The 19,425-nt window shown below is 37.3% G+C and overlaps 1 protein-coding gene across 1 annotated transcript in view; it reads right to left on the bottom strand.

The window, feature by feature from the left end:
• The window catches only part of OTC (ornithine transcarbamylase), a 67,698-nt gene extending 55,821 nt beyond the window's left edge, over nucleotides 1-11,877 (bottom strand). Inside the window, exon 1 of the mRNA XM_045860524.1 lies at nucleotides 11,696-11,877. Coding sequence (XP_045716480.1) covers nucleotides 11,696-11,772 — 77 coding nt within the window. The 5' untranslated portion in view covers nucleotides 11,773-11,877. The remainder of the gene's footprint in view (nucleotides 1-11,695) is intronic.
• Nucleotides 11,878-19,425: the final 7,548 nt, after the last annotated feature.

Below are 19,425 nucleotides of genomic sequence, written 5' to 3'. Positions count from 1 at the left end.
ATAATTTGTTACATGAAAATCAGACAGTGTTGGGTATATAATAAACATTTGATAAACATTAGCTATTACTATTGAAACCAATAGATTGTTCAATCATAACTTGTAATATCCATACAATAGAAAACAAGGTCATTCTTTTTCCCCTACTACCCTTCAAATCTATTCGAGATTTGTTCTTTTTACTTGTCCCTGGTGAAATACAATGGACATGGTGGCTTTTGTAGTAACTTTTGGGGCAGGGGGGAGTCCTCTGCTTGCTTGATTCCCTCAAAGAGTCTCAGTAGAATGATGTGTAATAATAAGAATGATTTTTCAACTTTAAGAGATGTACTGCAAGTTAATACCTTTTGCCTTCCAGCTCAAGCCTAACTCAAGCTGGCCTCCTCTCTAAGCAGAAGAGGGATCACAAGCTGTTCCCTCTGATTTTCTGCCATCAGTGCATTCATGTAAAGCCAACAGAAGGTGAGGAGTTAAGGGCCAGGCAAACTCTGGTTCTGTTTTAGCAATCTAGCATTGATGTAGATGCCTGAGTCCGACACTTTTTCTTATGGGGTGCTTTTCAGGGTCCCTTGGAGTACTCTCTCATCTGGGAATTTCTCACAGCAGTACTTGATGGCAGATAATTACATCTCCTCTGCCATCCAAGAGGCTACCTCCAGACTCTTCCTGCTGACATCTCCCTACCCCCTCAGCAGTCTTTTGGTCATGATGTGAAATAATACCATGCTAGGTCTCTTGGGTGTTCCATGTTGGTTCAGGAGAAGCCCTTCATGTTCTATGCTCTTACAAGAGTCAGGGTCATCCCAGTATGGACTCCTCTCTTTTTCTGCCATAAAAACAGTTAGCCATCCAGTCCCTCTTACTTAAGATTTCCCAGGTAGAGGCCTGAGATTAGTGTATTATGTCTACAAGCTCTCCCATTGATTGATGCCATTGGAGCCACTGTCCCTAGGCTTGAGATGAGGAAAGAGTACCCCTGTATGTGGGACACATCATACATTTCAAAAATGCTCTTCTAACCTACTACCTGTTTCTTGGTTTCTGCATACATTTTAGAAGCTGCAGGAAGTCACAGATGCATTGCAAATCTATCTCTTAAGTATATTGCATTCTTTGCAAGTCCTGTTTTAGTGATCTGGCATCTCATTTTGGAATGAAGGAAGAGTCAGCACCTATTGGGCCTGGGCAGAAACTGAGACAGACAGTCCCATTTTAACATTCTGTTATATTGTGATGACAATAATTGTTATTTGGGATGATCGGTATATAAAATGGACAGCATTTATTCTTTCAGTATTCCCAGTGTTATTTCTACTTAACAATAATTAGTGCTATATATCATTAGAAATTGTGAATAACCAAGGGCAAATTGTAGTTTATCACTTGTATTAAACATTACTTTTACTAGGAGTAGAACAACTGTCACAAAATGGTCATGCTTAAATTCCAGCCTAAGCACAGAGCTTGGGCTACTTGAGATAAAGAGTGAATTCTCTAGTGGGATTTATTTATATTCTTTTGCAATGATGATATTAAGATTATAGGTAGGAAAATCATAAATTCACTCAATTTGTTGTTTATACTGCATGATGTGAAATAACTTTAAACAAATGAATGATTTTAGGGAAATGATATTTCTCTAAATACCCAACTTTCTGGCAGAGTTGATTTGTTCATTTATTACTCAATAGGTGAGTGAATTTTTTTCAGTAGACCTTTTGTGAGATTAAGCCCTTTAAAGATTTAAGTTATTAAGGAAACTAACTTCCATAATGATGATTTGTGGGTTAGTTGGCTAATGGTTAATAGAGTGATTTAATAGAAGGTCCTAATGACATATTCAACTCCAATAAAAAGTAGTGTTTTCAACTTGTGTGTGAATCTAAATTTTGGTTCACATTTCTATTTCAAAGATGAAACATTTTTTAAACTTTTAAAATATGTGACTCATATATTCTCCAAATGGAAATTTCTTTAAAGTATCAGTCCTCAGTTTTTTTACTACAGACCCCTCATATTTAAAAAATTTGAACTGGATCTATAATACATACATATTAGTTTATATTATATGTTAGTATCCTAATAGATTATGTACATAACAAAACATAAATTAAAATAAATAAATAATTAAAAGTTTATACTAAGAAGAACCAAATATTTAAAAACTAAATTGTAAATATGAAAAATATTTTGCTGGTTAAATAAATTTCTAGAATAGACCTTCATTTTTTTCTTCTATGGAAACCCTAGTAAATAGCTTACAAAATGGTGTCCAACATCTCAACAGTAGTAGTCAGCGATTTAATAACTTTAGAGACATGGCATGAGGCAGGAAATTTTTTTTTACATATGTAGCTTGGTTATGTGTTTGGTTCCGATAACATTAATTAACGATAAATATTAAGCAATACTTAGACTATACAAGTACTGATATTATTGAGAAGTAAACCATTTGACTGATATTCATGCATTTTTTAGGGTCAACTGGATTTGTTTTCTGAGGATCTGCAAACAGGTTTAACATGTCTGGCCTGGAATGGAGGCATGGCAGCTTCATTTTCTAAATTCACATTTAGGGAAGTTTTGAAAATATTTGTTTCTTCTGGAATAAAGTCCAAGCAACATTAAATCATAGAAGATAAACTCTCTTGATTCTGTGTCTTACAATAATACATTAATATTCCTTGTCTTAAGCACTTCCTCCAATATTATTTTAAAAGGGGGAAACACTTTGCTTGGAAAGCTCTGCTCCCCAGGATTCAAGAATCTGTGAATCGTCACTATAGCTGCTGAGCTCATATCTATCAACAACAGGAAAACAACCTATGTCCTAATTTTGAGGTTTTATTTTTTGCCTGGAGCTCAAGCAATATTTTTCTGGTTATTTTGGAGCCCACACAAGCTGAGTCTCCAAACTGCCACACTTAAGAGATTCAATACCCTCCTCCAGTCTCAGTCCCTGTATGGTTTTGTTTTATCTATCCCCTTCTAAATAATCACAGGACTATATGTTTTATTTAAGAAGATATTATAGACCTTAAAATTGTGTTGTTGTTGAATCACAGAGAAAAAGAATTAGGAGTGAAAATCTTGCAGGTAATTAAACTATTTTCTCCCTTTTCCATGCAAGGAAATCATAAAATAATGGTGAAAGAGGAGGCTCAACAACACCTTCAGTTACTTCAGAAAAGCTACAACCCTGCCCTGGCCTGGTAGCTCAGTTGGTTGAAACGTCCTGATGCCAAGGTTGTGTGTTTAATCCCCAGTCAGGGCACATAGAAGAATCAACCAGTGAATGCACAAATAAGTGGAACAACAAATTTGATGTCTTTTTCTCTCTCTCCCACCCCCTCTCTAAAATCAAAAAATTAAAATGTTTTAAAAACTTCCAATGTCTAGCCCTTATTATTACCCCAATAGAAGACAAATTAGGATTTTCCCAAATTTGTTCTTACACACTTGAAGAAGTTTCTAAGTTGGAGGTGTGGTTAGAGTTCATTTTAGGGTTAAGGTTAGTGTTCTGCTGTTGACATCACATTATGAGATATTGCTTTTTTATTTTCACATTAACAGATTTGAGTTTGAAAGTAGAAAAAAAAAAACACAAACATCCTGCATGAATCTTCCTTTTTGTCCAGACCTTTCATTTTCAAATTTATATAATGACAGAAACTTTATTTCAAATTATTTTTCTTAGACTACAAGTGCTTAGAAGAATATCTCTTTGTGACTAGTCACCAAATGGCAGTGGCTGATAATGTTGCCCTCATTCTTGTTGCCCTGGAATTGCACCTCTGATTAATGTTAGCAGAAAAGCTTTTTATTTCAGACAGTTCTGGCTTTGAATTGTAGTGTGGGACTGTAAATAACCATTAAATCTGAATAATCAATAGGGAAAATTACAATTATTCTGTGACTTTTAAAATTTTGTCAAAACATTAAAAAGTCTGTTATTGTCAGTGTAAATACATGGGGGAAATTAAAAGGATAGTAAAACATATATAGAGAGAGTACACTGTAATTTAAAACATTAGAAACATTGAGAATTATAGTGTTTTATTTCTTTGTAAAAACTGTCAAGTAGTTTCAATAGTGCATGCCATCTCCTTATTGTATAACTTAAGATACCGAGGAAACATCTTTTCTATGCTTTGGCAAATTGTCATGTTTCTAAGTTTGAATCAACTTCCACCATTTATCCTTTGCATTTTCAATGTTGTGAAATATCACTGAGAATTCTTTTATTTATTTGTTTTATATTTTATTTACTTTTAGAGAGAGGGAAAGAAAGGGAGAAAGAGAGGGGGAGAAATATCGATGTGTGGTTGCCTCTCACACACCCTCTACTGGGGACCTGGCCCACAACCCAGGCATGTACCCTGACTGGGAATCTAACCAGTGACCCTTTGGCTCACAGGCCGGCACTGAATCCACTGGGCAACACCAATCAAGGTGAGAATTCTTTTAATGTGAGGTGTTTTGCTGGTGGCACTTCCTCTGGAACATCTTCATACTTTTTGTCACAACCACTTTCTTCATTTATGTTGATAACTTTCTCTTCACTAAGTTCCTCTAGCTGCATATCTAGAGCCTCTCAAACAGTAGCAGGGTCAACAATCCCACAGTCAGCTAGTTCTTTCTCTTTTTTTAAGATTTTATTTATTAATTTTCATAGAGGGAAGGGAGGGAGAAAGAGAAAGAGAGAGAAACATCAATGTGCAGTTGCTGGGGGCTGTGGCCTGCAACTCAGGCATGTGCCCTGACTGGGAATCGAACCTGCAACACTTTGGTTCACAGCCCGCACTCAATCCACTGAGCTACACCAGCCAGGACAGTTCTTTCTTAAATACATTAACATTTGATTCAAATTTAACTGCCAGTGCTAGTTTTTGTTTATCTGCTGCACTTTTATCTCTGTCAGACAATTCCTTCTTTCAATTATCCATTTTCATAAAACGTCACATGTGTTCAAAAGTGGGCAGCACAACTATGCTTTTTTGCTATATGTATGTGAACTGAATAACAGATGCACAGTGAGCAATCACCAACAGACTTTGAAAGAAGGAATGTGATTGGTCACTGATCATGATGTGCATCTGTTATTTGCATAGTGATTTGTGAACTGAAGAGCTAGCAATGAAATTTTTACTTTATGCAACTACTCAGAATTAATATACCATGACAACTGAAATTTGAACTGTGTACTTTGAACACTGCACTTATTTAACTAAACTGTAGTAATTGAAATTGCTACATATTGGGACCATGCAAAGGAAGGACTGCCTGTATTCCAAATGTTTTCCCAGTATAAGATTATTTTTAAAAAAATTTTATTTATTTATTTTTAGAGAGAGGAGAAGGAAGGGAGTAAGAGAGGGAGAGAAACATAGATGTGTGATCGATACATTGATTGGTTGCCTCTCACACACCCCCAACTGAAGACCTGGCCAGCAACCCAGGCATGTGCCCTGATTGGGAATCGAACTGGTGACCTTTTGGTTCACTGGCTGGCACTCAATCCACTGAGCCACACCAGCAAGGGCCCCATTGTAAGATTCTTATATGCCATTTCTTCTGTCCTCTGAGTTCTCAAGATGGGCTTTTTGTCTTCCTTAGACTGGATGCTTAAATACCACATCCTACAAGATTCCGTCCCTGACTGTACTGTGTAGTCTCCACTTTGTCTTCATTTTGTTCATAATACTGATCACAACAATTTTAAAATATATATGTATGTTTCTGTTTATTGCTTACTTTTTTATCTTCCCATTGGATTATACGATCCATGATGTCAGGGTCCCTGATATTGTGGATCCTGCCTGTTAGATTCATTAATATTTATGCAGTGCTTATTGAAATGACTGGGATATAATAGGCATTCAATAAATATTTCTTAAGTAAATGGGTGAATGAATGTCTCTGGGGCAAAAGTAAATCAGTTTGTATAAGAAATTCAGCAGATTTCCAAGAATTAATTTAGAGATTTGTCATGATGGATTTTCAATGCTGTGACCAAGATCTGATGATAAAAGAACCCCAAATGCCCCAAATCAGAATTAATGTTGAGGCAAGAACAAGTATGGGCCTAGTGTTTTGCTAAAGCTGAAGTCCCTTAGGGCTCAACCACTCTAGTACAGTGCTTGCATTACTGAGAATAATGGTTAGCCATATGCATGTGAAACAAGGAAGTTTTAACCTTGAGTCCTAAGTGCAACATTCTGAGTCAAGTGCAAAAACCTGGAAAACTGATGAGAGGACATGATGGGACAAGTTTTTGCCCATGACAGCATGAGGGCCAAATCCAAAGTATCTTGATAGTGAACTATACTGATATTTGATTCTCTCTGTCCACGAACCTCTTTTGGACATATTAAGTCTCCAGGATTCTTGGGGACAAAAAGGGTTAGAATGTCATACTGGCATGTGAGTACTTCAGTGATTAACTACAAAACTTTAAAAAATTGCATCTTAAGTGGTAAGGGGGGTCGTACTGTTTACACAATCAAAAAATCATTACAGTAGTCACCACCTTTCTCAGTTCTATCCAGGAGGTGGGGCGGGAAATGTTTGCCTGGGAAAAAGAGCTGTGCTTTAGAGATACCAAAAGCTAACCAGGAAAATTTATCACTGGAAGGAAAGCAAACACAATGGTTCCAGTTTAAATTCTTATCCTGTTTACTATCTCCTTATAGCACCCTACCTTCCCTCCAAAATGAGACTGCCACACCTCTTTCCTAAACTCCTTAAGCTGTCACAGGGGAGGGGTTTTAGGGGGAACTAGATGAAAGGAGGTGAAGGGAATTAGCCAAAGAATATATATGCATGACCCATGGACACAGACAACAGTCAGTGTGGTGAGGGCCTGAGGGAAGAGTGGGGAGGGCAGGGGGAGGTGGGCAAGGGCAGGGAAAATGGGGCCATCTGTAAGAGTGTAAACAATAAAAATAAAGTTTAATAAATTATGGTAAAGTAGAAGAGCTGCACAGTTTCATCATGCTGAAATGCCTCCACCACAGGCCCCCTTTTTTCCTATTCCTTATCAAGTAGTTCTTACTTTCTGGTGATAAACCCACACTGGAAGTAGCCAATTAAAACCACTGGCATAAATGGCTATTAAGTTCTCCTAGACACCACATGCTGCAGTTGGAAACAGCCTAATCTGGTTCAGGAGCATCCAGACCAGGGCCAGAGTTACTATTTTATTGTTTCCATAAAATGCATGGTCTTTTTGCACTTAAACGTGTCTCCTTGGTAAATCAGACCTAAATCACATTATCATTCTTCAGCCAACACATAATAAGGAAGATATAGTATTGGAGAAAACAATGGGAACCACGTACAGATTTTCTGGCAAAACTGTCATTGTCATTACAACCTGATCAAACCAGAATTTTGAAAAAGGCAAGACTAGTCCCTTACATTAATTTTATCCTTTGAAAAAATAATTATAGTGATTTCTCAACCCTAAATCACTGAATGCTAAGAAGTTAAGCCAAGGTAATAGTAAATCCTTGTGTTAGCTTTACCCAAATACCTTCCCAGCTAGAAAATGGAGGAGTATTCTCTATTGGAAGAATGAACCTTTTATTGCTAGAGTCTACATTTTCCAACTCTGGTAAATTGTTTGGAGCTTGGGGGGGAGACCTGGATATGTTCCCTTGTATAATTATATTTTGTTGGAAGAAAAAGTACTTGATTCGAGTAAAATGTGGTCAGTCAGAAACAGACTTTGCCAGAGTAGGAAAAAATTCAGTGTTAAATGATATTTTGATCACTGTGAAGAATTTGAGATAAAGACTTTAGCTTCTGGAGGCATAAGAGAGGGCCAAAGGCTCCTAATGCTGAGGTTTTGGTGTTACTTTAACATTGGAGATGGATGCAACAGTTAAGGTTTATTTTCTTTGTTGTGTTGTTGTTGTTGTTATTGTTGCTGTTACTGAGATATTTTGGCTATACCTAAGAAAGGGATATTGTGCAAGGGTACATTGGCCAACTTGATCAATCTGGAAGGATCAAAGTAATCGGAACAGTATAATGAATAGAACATTGGTATTGAATTCAAATTCTAGTCCTAGTTCAACTATGACCTTTGCAAGGTAATTTTGCATCTTTGGCCTCAATTTCTCATCTGAAAAACTAAGAAAATGTACTAAAAGTCAGTGGTCCTTTATGTCTTTGTCTTCTACGACACTTATAAGCACAAGATTTCCTATGGGCTATACTGGAGTCATCAAATTCTCAGTGGCCTAACTTTAATTCTATCCCTCTCTTTCTTTCTCAAAAGGTATATTACAATGCATACAAAGGACAGTGACTTTGTTTTCACAAAACTCTTGAATCTGACCCTACTGATTTGATCCTACTGAATCAGATCTTACAGAGTCTGATTTGATAAAAGCAAAAATTTTTCTAAACTTATTTTATGATTAACAACAATAACAATAATTCATTAATAAAAATGTACTTGGAAACTTTCTCACTGTTGCCACATACTCACATGTGGTATAAATCACTATTGATAGCTGGGTGACTATGTGGTTTCTAAAATATCTCAGACTGTCAATATTCTAAAACTGTGAAATTTTCTCTCATCTGAAAATTGATGAGTGAGATGATGTTTCACTTTGTGCTGGCCTACTATGAAAGGGTTGGAAACACAAAACTGATAAAAATCTGTGGCTGTCTCTACTTCTTTTATCTTAATTAAATTACTAAATTACTAAAAATAACAAACTGGAAATAAAACCCAAATTCTACTGTTGACCAAGGGGAACATTTAAACATCATTTCATTCCTGCTCTCATGCCCTGTATAGTTTTCTGAAGTCCAGAAATATGTTTTCTTAAAGGCATTCATTTTAGTTATGAAAGAAAATGTGATAATCAAAGATGATTGCTTTTTCTCCTCTATGCAAACACATGGGTAGACTGTAATCACTTTGTCTGTATCCACATGTGTAGCTGGGCATGAGCATGGGATGAAGGGAACATAATGAGTTATGTAAGCCCTCAGAGAGGTCTGGAATGAAATACCTGAAAACCAGTCACCTCTACCTCCAATCCATAACCTCTACAGAATTGGGTGGCTTAGCTCAATATTCTCTGAAGAAATTTTTATTTGTGAGATAAAATTGAACTGCACTTACAAAGTGGTCTTCTTTGATAAAGAGATTTTTAGTAGTTTCTTTAAAAGATATAGTGGTTTTCCTAATAGGCAATGAATCATAGGACACTATGTATTATCCAAACACAGCCAGGCTCTAGAGCCTCATTTGTGAGATGAAAAGACTATGGATTTGGTGTTTTTGGTCATCTTGGTGTCTGATCTTATTGGTTTTGTAAAAATAATAATAATAATAATAATAATTGACTACAAATGATTGATCCAGGAGCCAGCATGGATGGCTTCAGCTTCACTTAAGCTATAATTTTATCATGTTTATGGTGACATGCTTCTCACTTCAAAACTGTGCAGTCCCTGTTTTGTGGCATTGTGAAACCCTAACTACATGTTTCCTATAACTCTCTAGTCATCAAAGACTATAGGCCTAATTGGAGACTGGAAATTCTGAATTTATCTAGCTGGCAGCTAGTGTGGCTAACTAAAAAAGTAGAAAAGAAAAATACACATGGTACATGAGAATGACACCATTTCAGTATTATCCCATTTTTCAATAGATACTCATGGTCTTAACTTCCTAATAACAGGTGATTTGATGCTTTCACATTTTCAAATGGCATACTTTTGCCTCAGCCCTCATTTACTATGACAGATGGCTAGCCAGGATTTTCAGAATTGTAGTCTGATGTAGCTGGATGTAGACAATAGAATATTAGTAAATATCAAAAGCCCGAATATTTTGAAGAGGTTTTGCAAAAATTTATAATAATTATTTTTAAAAATCAATAATCACTGTACTTTGCAAAGAATATATGTTTAAGTTCCAAGCTTTGCTATTATTTATTTAGTTGATTGTCTTCAGTTCAGTGATGACTCTGTTAGAAACTATGGAATAAAATTTCATCACATTTTTATCTGACATAACTCAGTGAGATAGAATAATAAAATAATGAACATTTGTCTGTCACTATAGTTTTCTCACATTATATCGTTGATTATCAGCAGCTGTGACTTTATGTGTCTGGAATGAAATATCTTATTTACCACTGTATCTCCCTCACCTTGCCTAGGGTGTGGCACAAAGTAGGTGATCAATATGTATTTAGTAAATGAATGATTGAAGTACTCTGTGGTGGAAGCAGAATGGGTATTACTCTTTTCTCCATTTTATAGGTGAGTCAACATCACAGAAAAGTTAAGTGACTTGCTCAAAATTATAGCCAGCAAGTAGTGGTGCCAGGCCTTGAACATAGTTCTTGAGACTCCAAAACCCAACCTTTCCTCCAGATTCTTGGATATATGGTCTAATTCTGAAGGTAATTGGTAAACCCCATAACTTCTCTGGACTTCATTTAATTTATCTGTATAAAAAGAGAAGGCATTATTCTGTTGCTCTGAGGTCTCACTTAAGTCTACCACTATGGACTTAATTTACAATATCTTTTATAATGAAATTCTGTCTTCCGAGAGTTTTATATTAACCAAAGAAGTGATCCAGAGAGCTCAAAGCTGTGAGATGGCCCAGAGAAGGGAGGCTGAGGGCCGCTGTCATCGGGTCACTTCCTAACAGTGGGAAGAAACTTCAGACTAGAAGCTTCCTCCTTTATGAAGTCAGTGAAGTTGTTTTGGGGTTGGTTTAGGTTGTGAAGAGGCCCTGGAAAATTATATCTGATTTTTAACATGCTCTAATTACTCTAGAAGCTTTCTAGTAACAAAGTCCACATTTATAACCTTGCTTACACAGCTAGCTCACCACCTTCCCCACAGACACACTATGCACCATTTTCTACCACATGCTCCATGGCTCTAATCTGGATGTAGCTTTTATAATTAATCCAGTGGAGACAGCCTCCTTTGTACATGCGACCGAGAATTTCAGGGGTAGATATCAAATTTGGATTTTATTTTATTTATTTTTAAAACATTTTATTTATTTTTAGAGAGAGGGATGAAGAAAGAAAGGGAGAGAAACATCAATGAATGAGAAATACATTGATCAGTTGCCTCTCACACACCACTAACTGAGGACCTAACCCGCAAACCAGGTATGTGCTCTGACTGGGAGTCAAACTGGGAACCTTTCAGTTCCCAGGCTGGTGCTCAGTCCACTGAGCCACACCAGTCAGGGCTTGGATTTTATTATTAAAAAATCATTCTTCACATCACACATAAGACTCCAAGTAATTAATTCCTATGCCCTGGACTGATTCATTGTTTTCAAGAAAAACCATTGAACACAAAGCTGAAGGCCCTGTGTAAATTAGTTCCTCTAATTTACTTCAGCCAGTTGCTCACTTGAAATATACACAAACAGAAGATGTCAAGAACTATGCCTGCTATACCTGCTGTGGTTAGTCACCCCAATCCCCAAACACAATGAAATCTGATTACAGAGGACTGAGCAATGAAAGCTCAGCCAAAATTAGAGACAGCTGTCTCTGAGGGTCAAACCTGGCATTACACTCTGCAGAAAGAGGGCTTTTGAGGCTGCATTACTTACTCTACAGAATAGATAAATTTCATTTATCACCATGGTTCCTAGATCACACTGAAATCTCTGGCCATCATCACTTACCGAAAATTTCGAACCACAAAACTGTGACCATTTCTAAGAGCTGCATTGTTCAACAGGCTCCTCAAATTAAACAGCATCTTCTTTTGCTAGTGAAAAGGATGATTCTATACTCTTGAAAATGCCTCACCGAAGTAGTCAGTGGGGTTCGCCTAAAAGCTAAGAATGCTTTTGATTGCAGCGAGAGAGCAAAGGTAATATTAACCTTCAACTACCTTATCAAATTCCCTTGTTTAGAGATACTGCAGGGCAGGGTTCAGGGGTATTTGAACTTTAAGCCAAGCTTCAGCACTGTATACTTTTTAGAAGGAATTCTGAGTCTTTTGGTGCATAGACTCCTCATTTTTCATAATATATTTATGCTGTCACATACTTGTACAAAATCAATTGACAAGTACTCATTGAACATACAATATATGCAAGGAAATGCAGTGCTGGCCACTGTGAAGGCACATAGAAATAATTCATTCAGAAAATATGAACTGGTAGTGCCAAACCCCAGATGTAGATGTGACAGCCCTGAGTATTTCCAGTGATATCACCTTCATATCTCTAATTCCCAGCCTTGACACACACACACACAAAATAGAAAGAAGTGCCCTGTGGAAGCTTTCAGTTTTACCTTTTAAGATGATGATGATGATGATGATGATGATGATGATGATGATGATGTGGCAAGAAGCTGGAGTGAGAATAGAAGTATAGTAAAAATGTCTCAGTCCTAGAGCTCCCATCATGTTTTGCACATAGTAGATCTTCAATAAATCACTAGCTGCCTATTAATTCTAGCAAGAACTCAGAATCAGTAGAAGTGGGGAGGGTGATTCCATATGCTTCTATAGCAGCCTCTCCAGCTCACTAAGGGGCTATCCACAGTTTCATGTTCATTCATTCACCCACACTTATAAATCAGATATTTTCAAAATCTATTTTGTGTCAGGTATTGGGTTAGGCTAGAATTTCAGAGGAGGAAGATGAGCTCACCTTTACAGAGTTTATAGTTAAATAAGGGTGATAAGATTTCTAACTAAATATCCCTAACACAATCCCATAGGAGATGTCCAGATGAAGTGCTACCACATCATAGGAAACAGGGAATGCCCTAAGCTGGGAAGGGCAGGAGGCAGGAGAAGAGGGAAAGCAGTGGGGGCTGCCTATGTTGGTCAATTTATTTGACTTTAGCAAACCCAGGTAAGCACTTGCTACAAGTTTATATAACACAAGAGAAGTATTCTTTAAAAACCAACTATGGCCACTTCAGGGTCAGGGATGGTTGTGATGTCATCATTAATATCAGCAGGAAAATAAATCCTGGCACTATTCCCTTCTACTTATGGGGAATGATATGGAATAAAGAGTGAGAAAGACCAAAATTTCCAAATCTCTGCTAAATCTTCTGTTTTGGAAAGAATATTCCAGGCAGAGGCAAGTGTTTACAAAGCTGTGGAGGTAACAAGGTATAGAGTGAATGCTTCAAGTGGGAGAGCAGGTCGATACTTTCTTTGAAAAGATCATAAAGCATCTTGGAAGAGGCAAAATGGGAAAGTTGTTGGATAGGGTTCAGAAAGCAAAAGTGGTCTATGTAATACAGGGAAGGAAACTGAATGTTTGCAGGGAAACCAAGGGAGAAGACATCAACCTGTATGCTAATATAAAGTCCATATCTTTAATCAACTGTGTTACTTACACAGACAACTCATGTGAGAAATGTATGGGGAGAAATCAAGAAGTGTGTGCAGTACTTTGGTAGATAATGTGAGCAGCACTTCTGAGATGTCAAAGTAACTCATAAACCCTCATAATTCTATAAAGGTAGGCACTCAGTGCACCAGAGGGATTAAAAGAAAACTTTAAACCACCCATTACCCCCAGAAATATTGGAAGAGAAATGCTACTCCACAAATGGAATGAGGTCAAAGGCAATTTCACTGAATCTCAGAAGACAATATATCTCAGCTGACATCTGGGTCACATGTGGAAAAGCAACTTATGGAGTTTTCATTTGTCCTCTCACTTCATGACTCCTCTAATTCCTGTTCAACTACCTGGTTTGGCTCCCTACCAAGTTCCCTTCCTCCATTCAGCCCTCCATTCACTCATTTTTCTCTGCTGCCAACAACTGTGCAGCCACAATAGGCTCGGTCCCTGTGCTGGTGTGCTCTTGATGAGTCCCTTCCTACGTGTAGTTCACCATTTGGAATGACTCCACAGCACAACTTCTGTATCTGTCCCCTGACTCCATGTGTTCTAACCAAGGAGGAAGGACTTGTTGCCTGCTCCCTTGCTTCAGGCCCCATGGGACCTCCAGCTTGGCTTGCTCCTCATCCAGCTTTCAGCATTGAGGGTGGGAGTAGGGGTTAGATGGGGTTCCTGGATAAGGTGGCACTAATCCTTGATGAACTGGGGAAAATTAGGTAATTGTCAAACTGGAGGGACCTATAAAGGATATTACAGTGAAGTAAGGAACTTGTGAGTAGACCCAAAAGAAAGAAATGAATAGGGTGTGTGGGGTAATGACAAGTGATTCACAATTGGAAGTGTGGATCAACCCCAATTATTGACCATTATATGAAGCCATGCTACCACCAAACAAATTATAAAACATAAAACCATGAGTGTCTATGTGTCATCTATATCCCCTTTGCATTTGGTCTACATACTTGCCACTTCTTAATGCAACAACCCATGACTGTCTACCTGAGGATAAAATTCCCATGCTCCTCACCCTTGTGTGGGTAACCATAATATGTGTTTTACTTGCTCTCCCAAAGGTCTCCAGTGGGACTGAGCCTCCATTTCCCACAGTAGAAACCTGCTCATCAGTGTGCCCTTATTAGCTGTCTTCCCTTCAAGGTGTCATTTCTCTTACTCCCCTACCAGTACTTCCTGGGATCATCTTCCGTATAAACTAAATCCCTTTCACAATGTCTGCTTCTGTGGGAACTCAATCTTTGCTCAGGTCTCCCTTATCAACAATTTTTCGTGTTCAATGCTTCTTGTTCTCTTCTCTTGGCCCCTCTTATCTCTGATTTGGTACCTGGGCTTTCAGTGTCAATATCTTTGTCCCCCATATCATAAGGAACCCCCACTCTCAGATTTAGTCTTTGTTACCCTGCAACTGGTGGTGTGCTGGTAAATTTTTAATAAGCAGTTCTTCAAAAAAAGAAAAAAGGTTTTGATTTCTGGTATTGACTGATTTGTCTGATTAAATGTTCCTACCATGCCATGGTCAGCTTTAAGCTACCACAGTGATGTCACTTAATACACAGTTGGGAAGAGAGGTATAAGGTTGGCTCTTGCAAGCCATTGTGAGCTGGCTCCAGTACACCACTGACTACAACCCACATCCTGAAAGGAGGATTTTTTCAAGATTTGAAAAGGAATATTGGAGTCAGATTGTTGATGGATTTAGAAAGCCATATTATGGAATTAAGAATTTACTCTATAGTCAAAGAAGATTATTAAAATTTTAGAGCTGGAGCAGACAAGGGGACATGTGTCAGTATCTGCATTGTGTTTTGAAAACACTAATCCAGCACCATTGTGTAAGAAGTACAGTGGGGAGAAAATGGAGACAAGGAGACACAAATTTCTGTGTTATAATGGCCTGAGTACATACTGGGGCTGTGGAAATAGAAAACAGGGGATGGGTGCAAGAGAGATTTAGGGATTAGAATCCACCTATCAGAAGAACAGTTGATTAGATGTTGAGGGTAGATGGAGGAGTTAATGAGTCTCTAGGATTTTAAATTTGTGCTATCATATTTGAGTCTAAAATTCCAAATAGCCAATCTGGGGATATAAACATTGTGAGTTCCCTGACATTTAAAGTTTGTGAGTATCATGTATGAACTTGTAATATTTCTTTGAAATTGTTACTGGGCCTCCCTAGTGAAATCTAAGCACTGAGGAAGGAATCAATGTAATGTAAAGGAAAGAATTATGAGAGGGATGTTTGAAGTTCAAGTGTGACCTCTGGTTGGTTGGGTTCTTAACTGATGGTGAACTTGTCTAAGTCACTTGACTCCTCTAACATCCTCACAGTACTCATCCCTTCAACTAAAGGTATTATAAAATGAGCTGTTATATTGGTTGGTAAACTTTAACATGTTAACCAAACAGAAGATACAGTGTCTAAGAGCCTCAGCATAGTTATTGCTAAAGATCTATCAGAAATTTGAACTCTGCAAATAAGACATATGGCTGTTATTGCAGTGAGAAGCTCTGCTTATCTCAGAATGTTACTAATTACATAAACACTTTTTATAGCTGGTTATCTGGAATCTTTAAGACACTAAGAAACCACAGCATTTACATGCAGTACATACTTTTGTTACAAGCTCTGTGAGATTGTTGCTGGTGATCTATCTTTCACTGGCTATGAACAAAGAAGCACATATCCCTGTCTGAGACCAGTAGCCATACTGTGACTATGAAGAGAAGCAGACTTAGAATGAAGCTGTGGTTTGGCAGAGTGGAAGAAGGATGAAACCTGGTCATGTATGACATGACAGTTGCAAAGTCAACCAACCTCATGACCCTCCTCACCAATGGAAATCTTGTTGTGTAAAATAATAAATGTCCTTTTTCTTTAAGCCACTCTGAATTGGATTTTTTGTTACTTGCAACCAATGCATGCTGATACATTATTTGGGTTAGGTTTTTGAAGGTTTATTTCTCATGTAACAGGTAGAGAATGATGTCTTTCAAAGCTGTGTTTCTAGTTTAGGACCTATTGTTTATTCATTGAATAACCTTGGGCAAATCAATTTCCTTATCTGTAAGTGGAAACAATATTCTTATTCTGTCCTTTATTTTTTATATTTTGGTTAAATTAATGTATTGATATGTTTTCTTTTAATTTTTTCAGGTTGGGTTATATGTTAGATATATATTTAACTTTAGAAGAAACTGCCAAAATACTTTCCAGAGTGGCCATATCATTTTACAGTTCTCCCAGGAATACAAGAGGGCTCCAGTTGCTCTGAATCCTTGTTAGCACTTGGAATTATCAACATTTTTCATTGTTGCCATCCAAATAGGTATGTAGTAATTTCTAATTGTGGTTTTAGTTTGCATTTACTTTAAGGCTAATGATTTTAAGCATCTTTCTTTGTGCTTATTTGCCACTCATATATCTTCTTTGGTGAAGTATCTGTTAAATCTTTTGACAAATTTATTTTTAACTGAGCTGTATGTTTTATTGTTTAATTTTGAGAATCTTTATATATTCTAGATACAAAACCACTTTTAGATATGTAACTTGTAAATATTTTCTCCCAGTCTATAGCTTCTCTTTTCATTCTCTTGATAGTGGCTTTTGTAGAGCAAAGGTTTTTAATTTTGATCAAGTTCAACTTACCACTTTTTCTTTTTATGGATTACAATGTTAATGGTATATCTATGAACTCTTTGCCTAACAAAGGTCACAATGATCTTGGGCTATGTTTTCTAAAAGTTTTATAGCCTTACAAGATTAATATTAAGTTTGTTCAAAGTATAAGTTTAGGTTGAGATTTTTTTGTGGAGACATATGGATGTCCAATTTTCCTTTGTTTAAGAGCCCTTCATATCCTAGGTCACATAAAATTTGCTGAAGAATCCACAAAATTATTCTGTGTTAATTCATTTGACTGCTTCAGAAACTGTAAACTTGTATCTTATTGTAAGGATGTATTATTATGTGGCTTGGATCGCATGGAAATTGGCAAAAGGAAATAAGTTAGAATCAACGATAGTAAAGTAAATCACCCATGAGTTGGCTACTAATTTCTTCTCCACTTGTACATATATCACCCACAGAACTCCAGTTTACAGATAATCCAAAAATTAATTTTAATTAACAGATGGTAATGGGACTTTGTAAAACCCCTCTGCACCCATTTTTCCACCATACCCTTTCCTCTGAGGCATTTGAAGAAGGTAAAACAGGGTCTTACATGAAGGTCGAAATTCTAAATAAGAGCATAAAATGCTGATCATCAAATTCAAATGCAATCTGTCTTCTCTTGTCATATAAAAACCACATTTTTGTTGAAGTCACTCTTCTGTTAAACATTTACTCTGGCAGTTATTGATTTTAAGTGGACGCTAGACTTTTTCAGAGCTTAGTTAGGGACAGAAATCTCAAGTTTTCATACATGGTGCTTTTTATTTTATGATCTGATAAATTTTGGCATTATAAGACAAGACTAGGAAATGCACACACAATTTATGAAGTAGGAAAAGGATAAATAAATATGGTTAATGATCTAAACTTTAGTGTCAAAGCCAGCTGAGGTGCAAAAGGTGATGTTATCTTTCACGGTGCCATTTTATTTGCTCAAGCTCCCATCCAGAATTCTAGAGACATCTCTTCCCCCACAGGCTGATTCCAATTCCTCCCCTGGGAAGCACAGAGGTCAAGCTGTACATAAAAGTGATTTATTAGCTGACCAAAGGTTATCAGGCATTAAACAAACAGGGAGCTCACAGAGTTTCAAGGTTCACCAGTGTCTCAATAATCATCCCTGATGCCCCTTAGTATTGCCAGATAATTTTAGAATCTGAATGATGTGGGAATCCTATGAGGCTATTGTCACTGCTTTCTACTGCCCAGGGTTTGTCCAGAAGCACTGTCTCAATACTAATGTCCATGACAATATTCTCCCCTTGAGCCCAGTACACATATCCTGATGTTCTTAAAATCACTGCTTGGTGAATTCCCTCCCTGCCCATTTCTAGTTCTTGAAGATACCTTCAATGATCTTTGTGGTTGGTGCCTCTGTCAAGACACCAATTGGGAAGTCCTCTTGATCTGTTCAGGATTGTTTTATTGGGCCCCATCTGCTAAGTTTTCTGTCCTTATCTTAAGCTACTAGCTAGACACAGCCTTCTTCTCTTAATAAACTGGTAACAAACAATTATGTGCTCTGTGAGGATAGGACCTGCCCAGGACCCAGAAGACAGACTATGATAATTGTGTTCCAAGACAAGAGGGAAATGAGCCCATTTCCTGGAGCTTTGCTGACTCTTTGGACTCTGCGTAATGGAGATTGGGTACTCATGATTACCAATTTCATCCTCCAATTAACAACCTCCTTGGGTGTTAATGATGGATTCTGAGATCACCCTCAATTGTTACCCAGTGTATTACCATCAAAGAATAAGCTAATCACCTGGAAGCCATATAAGGAAAATTAATCCAAGCATTTGGGGAGTCAGTTAAGGTTGAAGATCTATTTATTGTGAGCAAATTCATCTACCTCTTTAAGCCCCAGTTTCCTCTTACAGTTTTTCTTATAGCAGTTATCTTATGGCTTTATTGTGAAGATGAAATATAATAATGAATAAGAGTACTGTAGCACAGTAGTGGGCTCAGTGTTCAATAAATGTTAGCTTTTCTTATTTACTAGCTAGCATCAGTGCATATAATGAGAACCCCAACCCCATCCCAGGTAGTTGTTGGCTTATTATAGTCACTTTTCCAGAAATAAAAGTGTTCAGGTGCCCGGATTTCCGCCCCCCCCCCATCATTGTCCCCTAAACCAGTGATTTTCAACCTTTTTCATCTCATGGCTCACATAAACTAATTACTAAAATTCTGTGGCACACCCCCCAAAGTATATTTTTTACCAAACTGACAATAGGTATAATTTTCACACCAGACAGCTATTGTTGTGTTGGCTGTTGTCATTTTATTTACTTGACAATGTAATTGGGAAATGGTCAGTGCCCCTGACCATTTCATGCAA

This window comes from Phyllostomus hastatus, unplaced genomic scaffold (assembly GCF_019186645.2).
Source record: "Phyllostomus hastatus isolate PE091 unplaced genomic scaffold, TTU_PhHast_1.1 phas_scaffold_200, whole genome shotgun sequence".
NCBI lineage: Eukaryota > Metazoa > Chordata > Mammalia > Chiroptera > Phyllostomidae > Phyllostomus > Phyllostomus hastatus.
The sequence above is the reverse complement of the archived record's forward strand: the minus strand, read 5'-3'. Positions and strand labels throughout refer to the sequence as shown.